This window comes from Trachurus trachurus, assembly GCF_905171665.1.
Source record: "Trachurus trachurus genome assembly, chromosome: 12".
Classification (NCBI taxonomy): domain Eukaryota; kingdom Metazoa; phylum Chordata; class Actinopteri; order Carangiformes; family Carangidae; genus Trachurus; species Trachurus trachurus.
Window position 1 is genome coordinate 15014367 of NC_139908.1, and position 13633 is coordinate 15027999.

General features: G+C 40.1%; 2 protein-coding genes across 3 annotated transcripts in view; one reads left to right on the top strand and one right to left on the bottom strand.

Annotated features, from left to right (window-relative positions):
* wdr70 (WD repeat domain 70) overlaps nucleotides 1–12789 on the bottom strand; it is a 48410-nt gene extending 35621 nt beyond the window's left edge. For both annotated transcript variants that reach the window (XM_083983691.1, XM_083983690.1), the window contains exons 1-9: nucleotides 12749–12789; nucleotides 11870–11929; nucleotides 11670–11753; nucleotides 11481–11583; nucleotides 11098–11320; nucleotides 10015–10074; nucleotides 9364–9497; nucleotides 7825–7978; nucleotides 4756–4832 (exon numbers count right to left, since the gene is read on the bottom strand). In XM_083983691.1, the coding sequence (XP_083839817.1) occupies nucleotides 4756–4832; nucleotides 7825–7978; nucleotides 9364–9497; nucleotides 10015–10074; nucleotides 11098–11320; nucleotides 11481–11583; nucleotides 11670–11753; nucleotides 11870–11929; nucleotides 12749–12773 (920 nt within the window). In that variant the 5' untranslated portion in view covers nucleotides 12774–12789. The remainder of the gene's footprint in view (nucleotides 1–4755; nucleotides 4833–7824; nucleotides 7979–9363; nucleotides 9498–10014; nucleotides 10075–11097; nucleotides 11321–11480; nucleotides 11584–11669; nucleotides 11754–11869; nucleotides 11930–12748) is intronic.
* zmat5 (zinc finger, matrin-type 5) overlaps nucleotides 1–13633 on the top strand; it is a 346127-nt gene that overhangs the window by 219022 nt on the left and 113472 nt on the right. The window lies entirely within an intron of this gene.

A 13633-nucleotide genomic window follows, 5' to 3' on the forward strand; every position in this document is an offset into this window, starting at 1 on the left:
CACAGTGGCATTCAAGCAAGGAAGCAAAAGAGGAAACTCTGAGGTCTAAGCAGGGATGTACCGTGGGTACAGTGCAGTGCTGATTCATGCAGATTCCCAACATTATTACTGCGGCTCCAAGATAGAAGATAAAACTGAAAAAGGCCTTATAGGCAGGTGAGACCACACACACTATAGGTAGAACATGCTTGACTCATAGACTGCATGAAGAATAGACTGCTGTTCAGATTTAATCAGGCAATCTGATTAAGACACTGGACGTCCACATAAGGAAGTTGTTGAAATTCTGTGAAAACGCTGCAACACTCACACACACACACACTACAGAGACAAAAGTAACTGTCAAAATTTCAGCCGAGACAGTAAACTGAACAAGAAGGATAAATGCACTCTTTCAAGGTACGGTATGTGCGTTCTTGGGCAGGATATGGAACAGTTGCATTGTAAGGCGGGCAACAGTGGTGGAGATGCGCTGGACTGTGGATGAACCTGACGTGTCAAACTGTGTGGACGGCCCCAACATGCTCACACACACTTTGTGGAGTCTGTCCTCACTCCTCATCCCCATTCTGTCAAGCAGATCACCTTTAATAACCCAGCGGTAACATCTGAGGTAAGCCATCACCCAGCATTTGGAAAACCTACTTGATAAGATCAGTATGTCAGGAATGATCAATTAGGATGCAAACACTGAGATTTGTATAAAACACTGACTTATAAAAAGCCTAAAAAGTTTTAACACAGATGCTGACTATCCATGTGCAAAAAAAACACATTGATTTTGAAGTTTTATCAACACAGCAGGTCATGAATCTTCTTTGTATGACTTGTCCTATTTTTGTGCATCCTCTCCAATGATATTTCCCGAATACGCCACATGTATCACGTCATATGTTTGGTTGAAGCACATGACAAAGAAAAATAGTTTTTTTCCTCAGCAGGAAAAACAAAGACCTGCCATATTGTCCTCTGGGTGTCCTTGCATACAGCTACACATCCAAGTCCAGCTGCAGCCCTGACAGCAGGCCAACGCGAAGGGAATCCCTGGCATTCGAACCTCTTGGAAACATTCCTCAAATCGTGTGTTTTTATGTGTGCACATGCACAAGTGTGTCTCAAGCCTCAACAGAAGTAACATGTGGGTCTAATTAGAAAGTCGCCGTTTGTCCTATCCTCTGCTCCGCTGGTGCAAATTTCAGTCACAAAAGCACAACATGAATTTTTCATAGTTCTCCCGGGGCGCTATAGAACTACATAAAGTGAAACTAAAAATCAGCAATGTCATATCCTTGAAGCCACTGATAATATGTTTTCTTCAGTGTTGGTTATATATTATTCACAAGACTATGCAGTCGTTTAAAAAAAGAGAGCTAAAAGTTTTAACTGCTTTTTCAAGAATTTTAAAGCAACGAATATTTAAGATTTTGTTCATTAGTAAAAGGTCTGCAGGTCTCAAAATAAACCACTGACACCAACTCCCAGTCATATTTTAGTTTACTTCAAGTCTAAGACTGCCAAAGAAAGACTTCCTCTGGAAGTTGACCCAGCACATATTGCCTTCACTTTCTGAGAAATAAATCTGCAGTTTTCAAACAGGTGTTCAGTCTTTCAGCATAAGACTTAGTTAAAGTGGCTGTCTGCTTAATACGCATTTGGCACCCTTGGATCGGACATGAATATAATATTGTAGGGAAAACATGGTGCCGGTTTACGATTGCACAAACCCTCCGCCAGAACGACAGAAAAATGTCAGGTGCTGACACATTCACACCAGTCTCAGCAAAAACGCTTTTCACTGAGCGACTTGGGTCATACAATTCTGCTCGAGCCCCTTTCAGTCCTCAGTGTGCAGGGACAATCACTACCACCCCGCTGCTGCATTATTAAACCGCTACATCAGTACTTTCCCGCTCATCCACTTCCTGTCCGTGAATAAAAAATGTCTGGCTTAATGAAATCATTCAGGGAGCTGGGAGGCAGTTCTTATGAATGAGATTCCACACAACTGGGGGGGATCTTTAATGAAGGAGCTGGGCGGTCCAGTGATCATGCTTAATAACCTATTCAAGTAAACACAACAAAGACTCTCTAACTAGGCTGACACAGGAAGAAAGACTTGAGCAGACCTTGATGTTGGTCTAATGTTTAAGCGGACGCAGCCTGTAGCAGGCGCCCACTGGTACTGTTGGTGGACTGCTGATCTATTCTCAAGAGGCCCACTCACTGCAGTGTGGCCCCCGCAGACTACACACCTATTGAAAAGGATGACAGTGAAGTGGATGGAGCCGTACTCATGAGGTAGTGCTGAGGAGTAAAAAAGGACAAAACATTGCACTGTGGTCCCTCCAAAACAAGTGGAGCATTAATAATCAGAGACTGAAAGCTCAGAATATCCTCAGGTTGTACCTTACACTCAATCAGTATTAATACAAATTTGAAAAGTTTTTTTTCTTTCTACCGAAGTCCATGTTTCCGTTTTCAAAGTCCCATGTTGTTGTCCATTGACAGTAGGGTCTTGGACATATAGTCTGTGATGTTACTCGTCACTTTCTTCCACAAAGAACTGATCTGAGCACAGGTGTCACTGGCTGGGATTTTAGCAATCACTTGTGCCAAACATTTGAGGAAAAATTAATGTGTTAAGGAGGAGTAAAATAAAGACAACATGACGTCTGATGCTATGAAAGAGCTCTAAGACCTTTGGACGCCACTGTCAATTTAATTTTTACTTGAACCAAATCAATGATTTTCAAAACACACACAGTAGTTGAAAATTTCACTTGAATATAGTCCAGGAGCCTATTCCAAGATAGAGAATACATCCAGAACCCAATATATCTAGATGATCACTCAGTAAACCCCCCTGTTACATTGTGTCTACTGTAACATATAATCCCTGAATGCTGAAAATGACAAGTTACAATATTATAGAAACAGGGATCTAAGTAACATGACCTGTATGTTTGGCACCTGTTAAACCCCCATTTCCACATTTTGTTTGCACTGTAGGGAATGAGAGGGGCTCCCAAGAAAGTAAAGCTGTTTATCATAAGGAAACTCCTGTACTGCAACACACATTACTAATGTGATGATCAGTAAAAGTGGAATATGGGAGATTTAAGAATGGTAAGAAGGACAACCTCTCCCACCTGTAAATCACAATAGGCAGACCCTCTCTCATTTCCTCTCTTCGTCGCTGCCTCTTTCTCAGACTCAGGTTGCTGTGCTGACCTGCTCTGCTGCTGTGAACCTCTCTCTCGTGCAGCTGCTCTGCTCTGTGAATGGCTCCCTGTGCGCTCCTCTACGCTGTTCTCCTGTGAGCTGGCCAGGGGCAACACCCAGTGCTAACGTGCCAGGGGAGGATTTCCAGAGCCTCAATAAGAGCTAAATAAACCAGCCTCCACATCTGGGAGAGCAGTAACACTGGTAAACACTGGGCTGCGGCCTGCCCACAGAGCTAGGCCCTTGTTTCCACTTAATGATGATAGCCCTGGGTTTCTGCACTGCTGCCTGTCACACTCACTTAGACTCATCACTGTGCTTTCACTCCCAAATATCCCTGCACACCTATACACACAGCAAAGGGTTACAACTTTTGCAGTCATGAAGGTCTAGTGTTGTTCTTAATGAGAACAGAACAGAGTTAACTGGTATTAAAAGGATAAATGTGCGTGGCTTTGTGACATCCTGTCATCTCCTGCTGTGTTTGTCTGGTCCGAGTTACTGCACGCAAGTGAAGGACTGCATTTGGACAACATCCAGGGTAAAAATGTATCATGTACCGATGCACAGCTGTGAGGCAAAGCTACCCTTTCCACAGGCATTGTCTGGACTAGAGGACTCCCTGCTGGTGACAGAGGAGAGGAGAGCAAGCGAAAAGTCTGTTCAGCTGAGAACATGAAGTTGGACAGAGCTTGTTGATGATGGGCGATGCTTCTGAATTCGTTTTCAACAAGTGAATCATACTACTCAGGAGGTGTGACTATGATGAATCATTATATTAAACAAAATGTATCCAAAACACATTTCACTTGTCTGGTCATCACTGTACAACAGACTGTGGGAATTTACACATCCTGCTCAGGCATATGGAATAATGCACATGCAACAAGCTAAATTTATTGTTTCAAGTGAGAAACAGACGTAGATAAAAAAAAAAAAAAAAAAATGCAGCACATGATATTTTTGACTGCATTTCTCCTGTTCAAGTAGATACTGTTTAAAAAAGATTTTGGAAACACAACCAGTGACACATTTTAATGCTTGAAGACCAGTAAACATATGATGTGCCTGTGCATCTAGTGGCAATTTACAACCCTGTAGCACTGGATGGGTGAGGTGGGATGGGGAGGGAGTTACTGTAGAGGTTTTATTTGCTTTTTATTTTAGAATGAAATGAAAACCTTTTTTTCCATTTATTTATTTACTTGTTTTTAATTTTGTTATCTATGTTACATATTGTGTTTGTAAGGTTTGCATACCGGTATACGACATGTTAGTGCTATATTTGATATTTGAAATGAGGCATATCTATATCAAAGAAGGTTGTATTCCTGATACACTGTTTGCATCACAATAAAAATAACTGAAACAACGTCTAGTGGCAATTTACATGACTGTTTTTCAGAAAATGATAGCCATCATTATAATAGGTATGGGATTATTATTATTACATTAAATTATAGGTTTACGGTATGTACTTAATAGCGGCTACAAGAAAGACAGTGGGAGTTGTTAGACTCCACTAGAACTCACCCATCATTGGAGCAGGTCATGAACTCTTCTTTAATCTTGGGATGCCAGCAGCCACAATTCAGCATCGCTGTGTGGCCCTGAAAAGAGCAGAAGGTGAGAATGAACAAACAGCGCACTAAATTGTTGTTGATTTCCAGCTGTTTTGAAAATCAACGCACACCTGTGAGTCATGAGGTTTACTGTGTGGATCCAGCACTCACTGCCATTTTCCTTTTAACAGTTTTCAAACTGTGTATTTAGAGGCCAGCTGTAACAGTTTCAGTGCGTAAGAGCTGCTCACCAGGAGGAACCAGTGAAGGTGAATTAATGAAGACACATACTGCAATCTCACTGCTCACAAATCACGTGTTAAGACAGCTGTTGTTCTTCCCTGTTAAATCTTGAGCCAAGACTGTTGTACAAAAGGTCATCAGTTAATTATTTCAGAGGTGGAATTACGTTTTTGTGACGATGCAGTCTCATAGTTGTGCAGTGTGAACTACATGGCAACTGTGAGACCTGAGATACATGCAGAGGATCCCAGGAGGTACCACTTTTTTTCATTTAAATGCATCTTAAAGGGCACTCCCTTCAGCAAAAAGGACCTTTAATTTGATCATTTTGTAACCTTGACTTGTGGCCTCGCCTTACAACTGAGCGACTGAACTCTGAAGCAGAGCAGAAGGTTGTGTCATGGCTTCAAACAGCATGAGAGCAACTTTTAGACATTTCCTCTTCCAGAGTAGTCCCACTGAGAATTACTCATAACAAATGACTTCAAAGTGGAATAACCCAGCGAGAGGCCTCCCTCAACACCAGGTCAGAGAGAAACACTTCAGTGTGCTGCAAAGAGGCTTCAGACATGACATACTGCTATTTGACAAGATGCTTAAGAAGGCAGAGCCTTGCATGAGCAGAAGTCGACCAAACGACATTGGTATGTGTGTGCAGCAGGAAGAGTGGCCTGCCTGTTCACCGTCAAACTATTTTAAACACACCATTTTAATAATCAATAAAAGAGAACTGCCTAAGTCGTTGTACTTTAATGGCAAAACAGCACTGATACCAAATTGCTAGTTGTAAAATATAAACTCACTATATGAGATGAGGTTAAAGCTCAAATGGACCAAGAATGACCTGCTTCTGTGCTCTGTGCAAAAACATCAAAATAAACAAAAGGGCTTCTCGATTTGGGTGAAGGAGCAGCTACCTTCCGGAAAAAAGAAAGAAAAGGAGATTACCCTTCCTCAACAGTTTAGGACAACAAATTGACAATGACTAAAGAGATACAGAATGATACCATACTATGTAGTAGTAAACACAAAAAGCACGTTAATGACAAACAGAGCCAAGACAAGAACCCTGTCCTGATAATAAGAAGTGCACGTGCACACGCACACATACACAAACACAGCACTTGAACACTACAAAGGTTTCTGTAACTATTTATCAACTACAATTTGGAGTTGGACAGGCTTAGAATAAAAAAAAAGTTTAAATGTATAACTTTTCCACACGAAAATGTCTGAAAATAATCAGATCCTGCCAAATAATTTGTTGAGTAGTGTACTTACATCATTTCAAATGATTCCAGCAATTTGCAAACTTAATGAAATCAGTAACTTCAATCAAGGTAACAGTCTATTTGATTTAGTTTTGGCATCACAATTTACTCTTTATCCAGCTCTTAAACCTATTGCATCTTTAAAGTAAAATTGGTTCAGTTCCTAGTAAAAAAAAAAAAAAAAAGTCGGCTGTGATCACAGCAGTGGTAATGAAGAAAACAAATCTCATAATCCCGCACAACTTAAAATGTCACCAAACCCTGCTATTGTTTTTGACAGAAAAATCCCCACAGCAGTAAATCACATTTTGTGCTTTGTAGTAATTTAACATGCAAAGTACCACACACTGTCCTCAAATGTGAGGATTTGCTGTTATGTTGTTTTTGGGTTTGGACTTGGACTGTTATTCCCACTGCATGAATGTATAGTTCTCTGAGCAGCAAATCTCTGCACACAGTGGGATGAGCTGGAGGCAAGTAACTGTCGACAGAGGCAGAGTAAAAGCAAGGACCTAATTATCACATGAGACACAACTAATCGACTGGGACACTGTCAGCAGGCCAAAACGCATTTTCATTGAACCAGACTCTCCCTTCAACTCCAGATGGGACTGAGCGGGACAAGAATGTAGGACATCCAGGAAAACACTACTTGCAATCAATGGGCCTTCACTTGTTCAAGTAATCCATATGGATGGTATAAACCATGTCTAAATGCACTGCAGCTGGCACAGATGGTTAGTGACCACCAATACAGCTTTCTTAAACTCAGCAAAACCTAAACATGGACACTTAATTAGCATCTTCCTTTGTAGATGCAGGTACAAGCAAGAGATGAACCACGACAGTCCTGAAAGCATGTGCTGTTCCTCTCCCCCTGAGACTGCCTCCGGCCGTTCACAGAGCACAGGCCATTATCCTCGTATACAAAAACAGACCAGCTCATAGCTGCACCTTGCTACCATTATTCATTGGCAGGGTTATCCCACAGAGGAGAAGAGAAGAGCACACAGCCTGTGTTTGGGATTAGTAGTCACTTTTAGGAGGGCTGCTGTTGCTACAGAAATAAATACATGTAACTTCTTTAAGACTTATTCCAGTTAAATAAAACTCATTGTCTATTATTTTTACAGATTTGGCCATTATTTAGACAGCTGTAACACTGCACTGACCAAGTTAACTACTGAAATCTGGGAAAGCGGCACCATCACTAAAAAGAAGTCAGACAGGGCAAGAAATATCTGACAGGTCTTAAACAAACCTCCAGTTTAAGTTCATCTTATTTGGAAGGGATAACAAATGGAGGATGTGAAATTATTACCCAGACTGTGTAGCAAACATTCATCTCAATTTACAGATTAACTGGCTCAACTCGTTAGTTGACCCTGCTGGGTTTTACGGTGGTTGCACTGGTGATATTGGGGTGAGCTCAGCATAATCATAATCAATATAAACAGCCAAAATAATGAAAACAAGATCTGAGCTGTAATACATCACAATTATATGCAAGCACTACTTTGGCATACCTTGGTGTTGGCCATATCCACAATGTATTGGTCTCCTTTCACACACTCCATGACATTGAAGCCATCACGGTCCAACACCTTGGCCTGTGCATTTCCAGAAATCACAAGCATCACGTCGCCTGTGATGCTGTACTGCAGGGACTTGATCTGATGACTGAGGGGACACAGACACAGGAGACACATTAAGAGACCAAGAAGACAATCTTCCACCTCCAGACTTGGTTTTTGCTCTTATATGCTCCTTACAAAAATCATTAGGTCTCCAATCAATGTGCAAAAAATTCTGTTGATACTTTGTTGTTATTGGGTATTGATTTGAATATAGATTGATAATTGTAAATGTATGTTTTTTTCATTTTAACACAAGACTGCAACATCACTAAATGTGAAAAAAAAAAAAAAAAAACTAGAGGGGCCTGAACAATTTCTGAATGCACTGTAAATTCTAACAAGCTTCGTGCCTGCAAGCCATCTGTGAACTGTAATTTTACAAGACTCCTGCACCAAAGACATTGTTATATAAGAAGCTTTTTCTCCTTCAAATGGCTCAGGGAAAAAGAAACAAACACAAGATAAGTGTAGCTATAGGAACAAAACTGCACAACATCTGATGTACATCTGATGATTGTTTTCTTTGATCTACAACAACAAACACACAAAGTACTAAACCATAACAGGCCATAATGCTATTTTAAATCTCGGAAATGAAAAGATTTATAACACACAGACTATTCAGTGCTTTTCATGACAAAGATGTGATTTTTATGTTTTCAATTGTGGCAGTCAATCCACAATTCACAGCAGTAAAAGCAAATAAAGAGACCGACAACTTTCTAGACCACTTAAGCATGGTGAGACAGACTAGCAATTCAGGTCATTATCAAATAGCATTAACACAACAGGGGGTAGATGGGGCATCAACATTTCCATACACAGAGCAAAAAGTTCCATTGCTGAAATGAAAGTGAAGCTGGCATCAGTTCTGTTTTTAATTGGGAGGTTGTGGCATCTTCAAAGGCCCGCTATTTAGCCCCAAATGCTGAGAGTCTTCATTGTTTTAGTTTAACTGAGCACACCAGTTTCCTTTCTGAGTCAGGAATAGGAACAGTGGACCTCAGCAGCACAGCTTTCTATATGTAGCCCAGCTTGTTAGTAAACCAAACAGGCTACTGGATCACATTGTAATCAAATTTAATGTAGCATAAATTCTCGTTAATAAGGTGAAGCCTGCTGCAGTTCAGCCTTCTGGTTCCCAAAGGCAAAAAGTAAAGAATTGAATCTTTGATGATGGCTTCAGTGAAACACAGAATAAACACATGCAGACACACAAACACATATCTCAAACATCTGCTTGTGAAAGGCTCATTTTGAATGAAAAGAGAGGATGTCACAGAGTGAGGCTCAATGAAGCTCAACAAATGTGTGTATGTGTGTACACTTTGGCACAGTGAGTGGACTGGATGTTTGCATGAAACTAATTAACCACATGTTAAGCAACTGTGTTGATGTTCCACATTTTGTTCTCAGAAATAGACTCACCATTCACAGGGCTGCAGCGACCTGAAGGCCTGCAGAGTCTGGTCCATCCCGGCAAAATCCCAGAAACGAACATCATAGTCATATCCACCAGTAACCAAACGGGCTCCAGACGGATCTAAAGCAAGAGCCGACACCTAGGGAGACAGTTGTCTTATTTGCAACTTGAAGACAATGTATAAACCTGCACAATTCAATTTTATCCAAAAGAGGAGAGTGCTGAAGTTTGCTTCAGTTGCCAGAAATTTTTGACAGTGGAGTCACACTGTCTTCTCTAAACCCAGCAAAATAAACACAAACACAAAATTAAGAGTTTAATCTTGTGTAATAATCAAATTATTCAAAAGTAAATAGTTTTAATACTGCAATCAGCACTGGAACTGGAGAGTACATTGGCTCTCCAACTAGGAAAAAAAAAACTTGAAACAAATTTCACCTCTTTTTTCATTGCAACAGGAGCGTAAACAAAGTACACTTTGTACTGCTAAAATAAAGATCTGCTTTATGAGACGGCTTAGCGTGTGCAGCATATAAATACATTTCAGTGTTGTTTACAATCCACTTTTTCCTAACAGAAACTCGGCGAATACATTTCCACAGTATTTCATAAGCAACAATTACAATCACTTGAAAGCTCAAATAAGACAATCTTACTGTCTTGGTGCCGTGCTGAAGAGTGATCTCATGCGTGTCAGGAATCTTCTTCACCGGATCCTGCAGCAGAAATTTGTATAAATACAAGTCAATGGCGCTAGAAGACAGGGCTGAATTAGGTGTATTGTTACAGCTTAGTAACTCATTCCAAGACTCAATCACACATGATATTTCAATTTAATCGATCGTGTGACTAAAAAGTCTGGAATCACAGTCATCTGCTGCAAATTACTGACTGGGAACATTCAGAGATGAAAAATTAGGACTAGGATTTAGGACTTTCACTCACAGCCTGCAATATATGCAAATGTAGTATGACACTAATGTATCACCATGAGGAATCCTTAATTTGGACAATTAACTCAAGCAGTTATGAAATTTCCAGGCCCATTTCCCATTCAGTCAAGGAGCCAACATGGCATGATTTGAGCCCTTCTTCTTTTTTTTTTTTTTTTTTACAATGGAAGCTAGCAGGCTACACAGGAGCTCACAGACAACAATTAAAAGGAGAAAGAGGTTTAAATTCACCACATCTACTGTATTCAAGTCTATTTACAGAAACTTCAAAGGTCTTGATTGCTCTTGTCTGAAATTCACAAACTTTCAATGATTCCACGGACCCATGGGAACCTTGTTTATATGATAAGATATATTGAGGTGGTAGAGAAAAATATGTGTGAGAAACACAGGAAAAACAGAAAACTAATGTTCAGAAACCTGACACGATTCATCCCATCCTTCACGGTGCAATGCACACATCTTAAATTTAACTTGTATTTTCTTCTGCTGCCATCTAGTGGTGGAATCTTAAAAGCAGAGATAGGTGCCTTTTTATGGTATGATGTTGTTTTGTTTTACAGACATGTCACAGTTGAAAAATTACTAATATTTGATAATAAATGTGATCTCTAACACCTGTGCTTTACCAATATATCTGCTATGAAAAAAACATGTTTATGTGATGGAGGAGGGAAACGGATGTAATGTTTTACATGGAACAATTAAAAGATTCATGCTGTGGAATTATGGGAAATATTTTGTAGCATTCATGACATGCTGCTCAATGGGTCATTTCTGACATACGTTATCATCGTCATCTTGTGCCTCTTGCTCATCGTCATCGTCGTCATCATCGTGAGCTGTGCTGCCAGTGTAACCCGGGGGAAGAGGAGGTCCCACAAGCTCATCATCATCATCATCATCATCATCCTGGGCTGCATGTTGTCGAGGCACCGGCGGCCCAATAAGCTCTGAGTCTGAGTCTGAGTCACTGTCACTGTCACTGCTGCTGTCACTCTCCTGTTTTCTAAAAAGGAAAAGAAAAAATATGTGTTCAACAAAGCAAAAACCTTTATAACACTTTCATAACAGACATGCAACTAAACCATGAGGCATTGGTGGCGAAACCAAACTATAGACTAAAACACTATAATGTTCAGTCAAACAAAACTCTACAAGAAAAGTACCTGGAGGAGGCAGCTGTAGCTTTGACTTTCTGTTTGGGGACTGATGCCTTGACTGACTTGGAGCTCTCCCCTTCCTCCTCCATATCCTCCTTCTGGCGCTCCTCTATAGTATGGATGCACCAATTACAGTTAATATACACATAAGTATTTCTGATGCGCTTGTTACATCATGGTTGTTTATAACATTACCTAATACACGCTGACTCCTCTCAATAGCTGTTCGTCTGGTCTGTTCGAAAAGGGCATCCAGGTCAAATGTGCGGGCTTTCTTACCTAAAAGAAGTAATGACTTTCATCAATCATACTGACAGTTCAATATATAAGAAATAATTAGAATAGGTATATCAAATATATTAAGTAAGTAAGTATTTATGCTGGGCAGTACATACCAAACCCAGAAAAGCCCATGACAGATGCCATGTCTCCATCACCACTCATCTTTCCTGATCCTGAAAAGGGAAACACAGCACAGTTTTTATTATAGTCTGGGGTGATCTTGTTACGGTAATGAAAACTGTCATGACAAGTTGAAATCCCTTTTAAATGAATGCTTAAAAATACAGGATGAAGCTCTGTTGACTGTAAGTGACACAGTTTTAACTACAAGCATCATTCAGTGTCCACTTAAGAAGACATTTCGTGTAAAAGTTAAAGTATCGAGTATGAAGATATGAAAGCTTTACACACATAAATTATTATTATATTAAGGGTCCGGCCCAATGACTGCAAATTATTCTGGCCATACGCTGAATAACAGCCATAAATACTAACATAGCAACAGCTACACAAGGTTTTAAACCCCACGTACTTAAAAACCCTATACATAAAACTACGTTGGATTAAATACATCTAACTTCATACTACATGACCCTCACATACGTAACTTACGTATATTTATTTTTTATTGAAGCTTAAAAATCTACCTCAATCGAAAAACCCATCCAAACTTTCAGAAAGTCGATAAGCTAGAAAATGTTAACATAATAATGAGCCTTGGCTGTCAGCTAACGATACTGAATCATTTCAACCCAGGTGATAACAATAAATCTAATTTGTGGTTAACTACAGTTAGACAACACAGCTGGAAACAAATGTTTGCTAACAACAAGCTAACAAAAACAAATACGAGTGTGTATTTTCTTCTCTTGTACTGGCTGATACATGCAAAGCGAACTAAAACAAAGCTTATTTAAACCAGGACACAAATATAAGTTGTGTAACATCAATATACGAGGCTTATATACTTAACGACGGCTAAACGTTGTTACCTTCAGTCACTTTCCTGGGATCCATGTTTTCAAAAACGACGCTTACCTCTGACCTCGGGAAGTTCTTCTTCTTCGCGTCTTTCTGTTGCGCTCGCCGCTGCCACAGCGCCACCGCCGAGCGGAGCCGGAATGACAAGATGTGATAGTGATGGTGCAGACCATGGATGTATTATATTAAAGCAGAAGTAAGTGATATATTTGTGTTAATATAAGTCTTAAATAGTTATATCTTCCGACAGCAATCACTTACATAGAGTGTTTGGACCGAAACACGGGTCTGTCAGTCACTCTGCTCTGCTCTGAGCCAAGGAGAAAACATTTATCGTATCCTACAGTTTTTATCCAATGAGGAGAGAGAACGGCATGCAGGGCTGTGTGTGCAGCCAAGGGACGCCGTGAATGTGGTGACGTAGGGACGAGGACTGTTATGGTGCGTTCAAGGAAACTCGTAACTCGTGTTTTTCCGACCTGTGAAGTCGTACCAGTTCGATCTGGTACGAGTTCACGGGTCGGATGTTACGAGTGGCCGTTATAGTGCACTTTCACAGGTAAAACAGGTCGGAAAAACACAAGTGGGTTGCCTGAAACGCTACAAATCGTAAGTTGTGACTTGAAGCTGTAATTTACGGTTTCAAAAGCCTACCTGGAACGCAGCATTAGCCAAAACAACAGACAGACAAAAATCGTGAGCTTAGAATTATAAGGTTTTATCTCCATTTTTTTCAAAATTGAGTTTTTTGCATAATATCATCCATTAGTGGTCTGTTAATGCCTGTATGGTGTTATTTTTAAATTTTCAACATTTTTTGATTAGTTATTCATAAAATACAAAGGTTCTATCAACCAAAACACAAGCCGAGTTGGAACTTTGATGCTCAATATCTC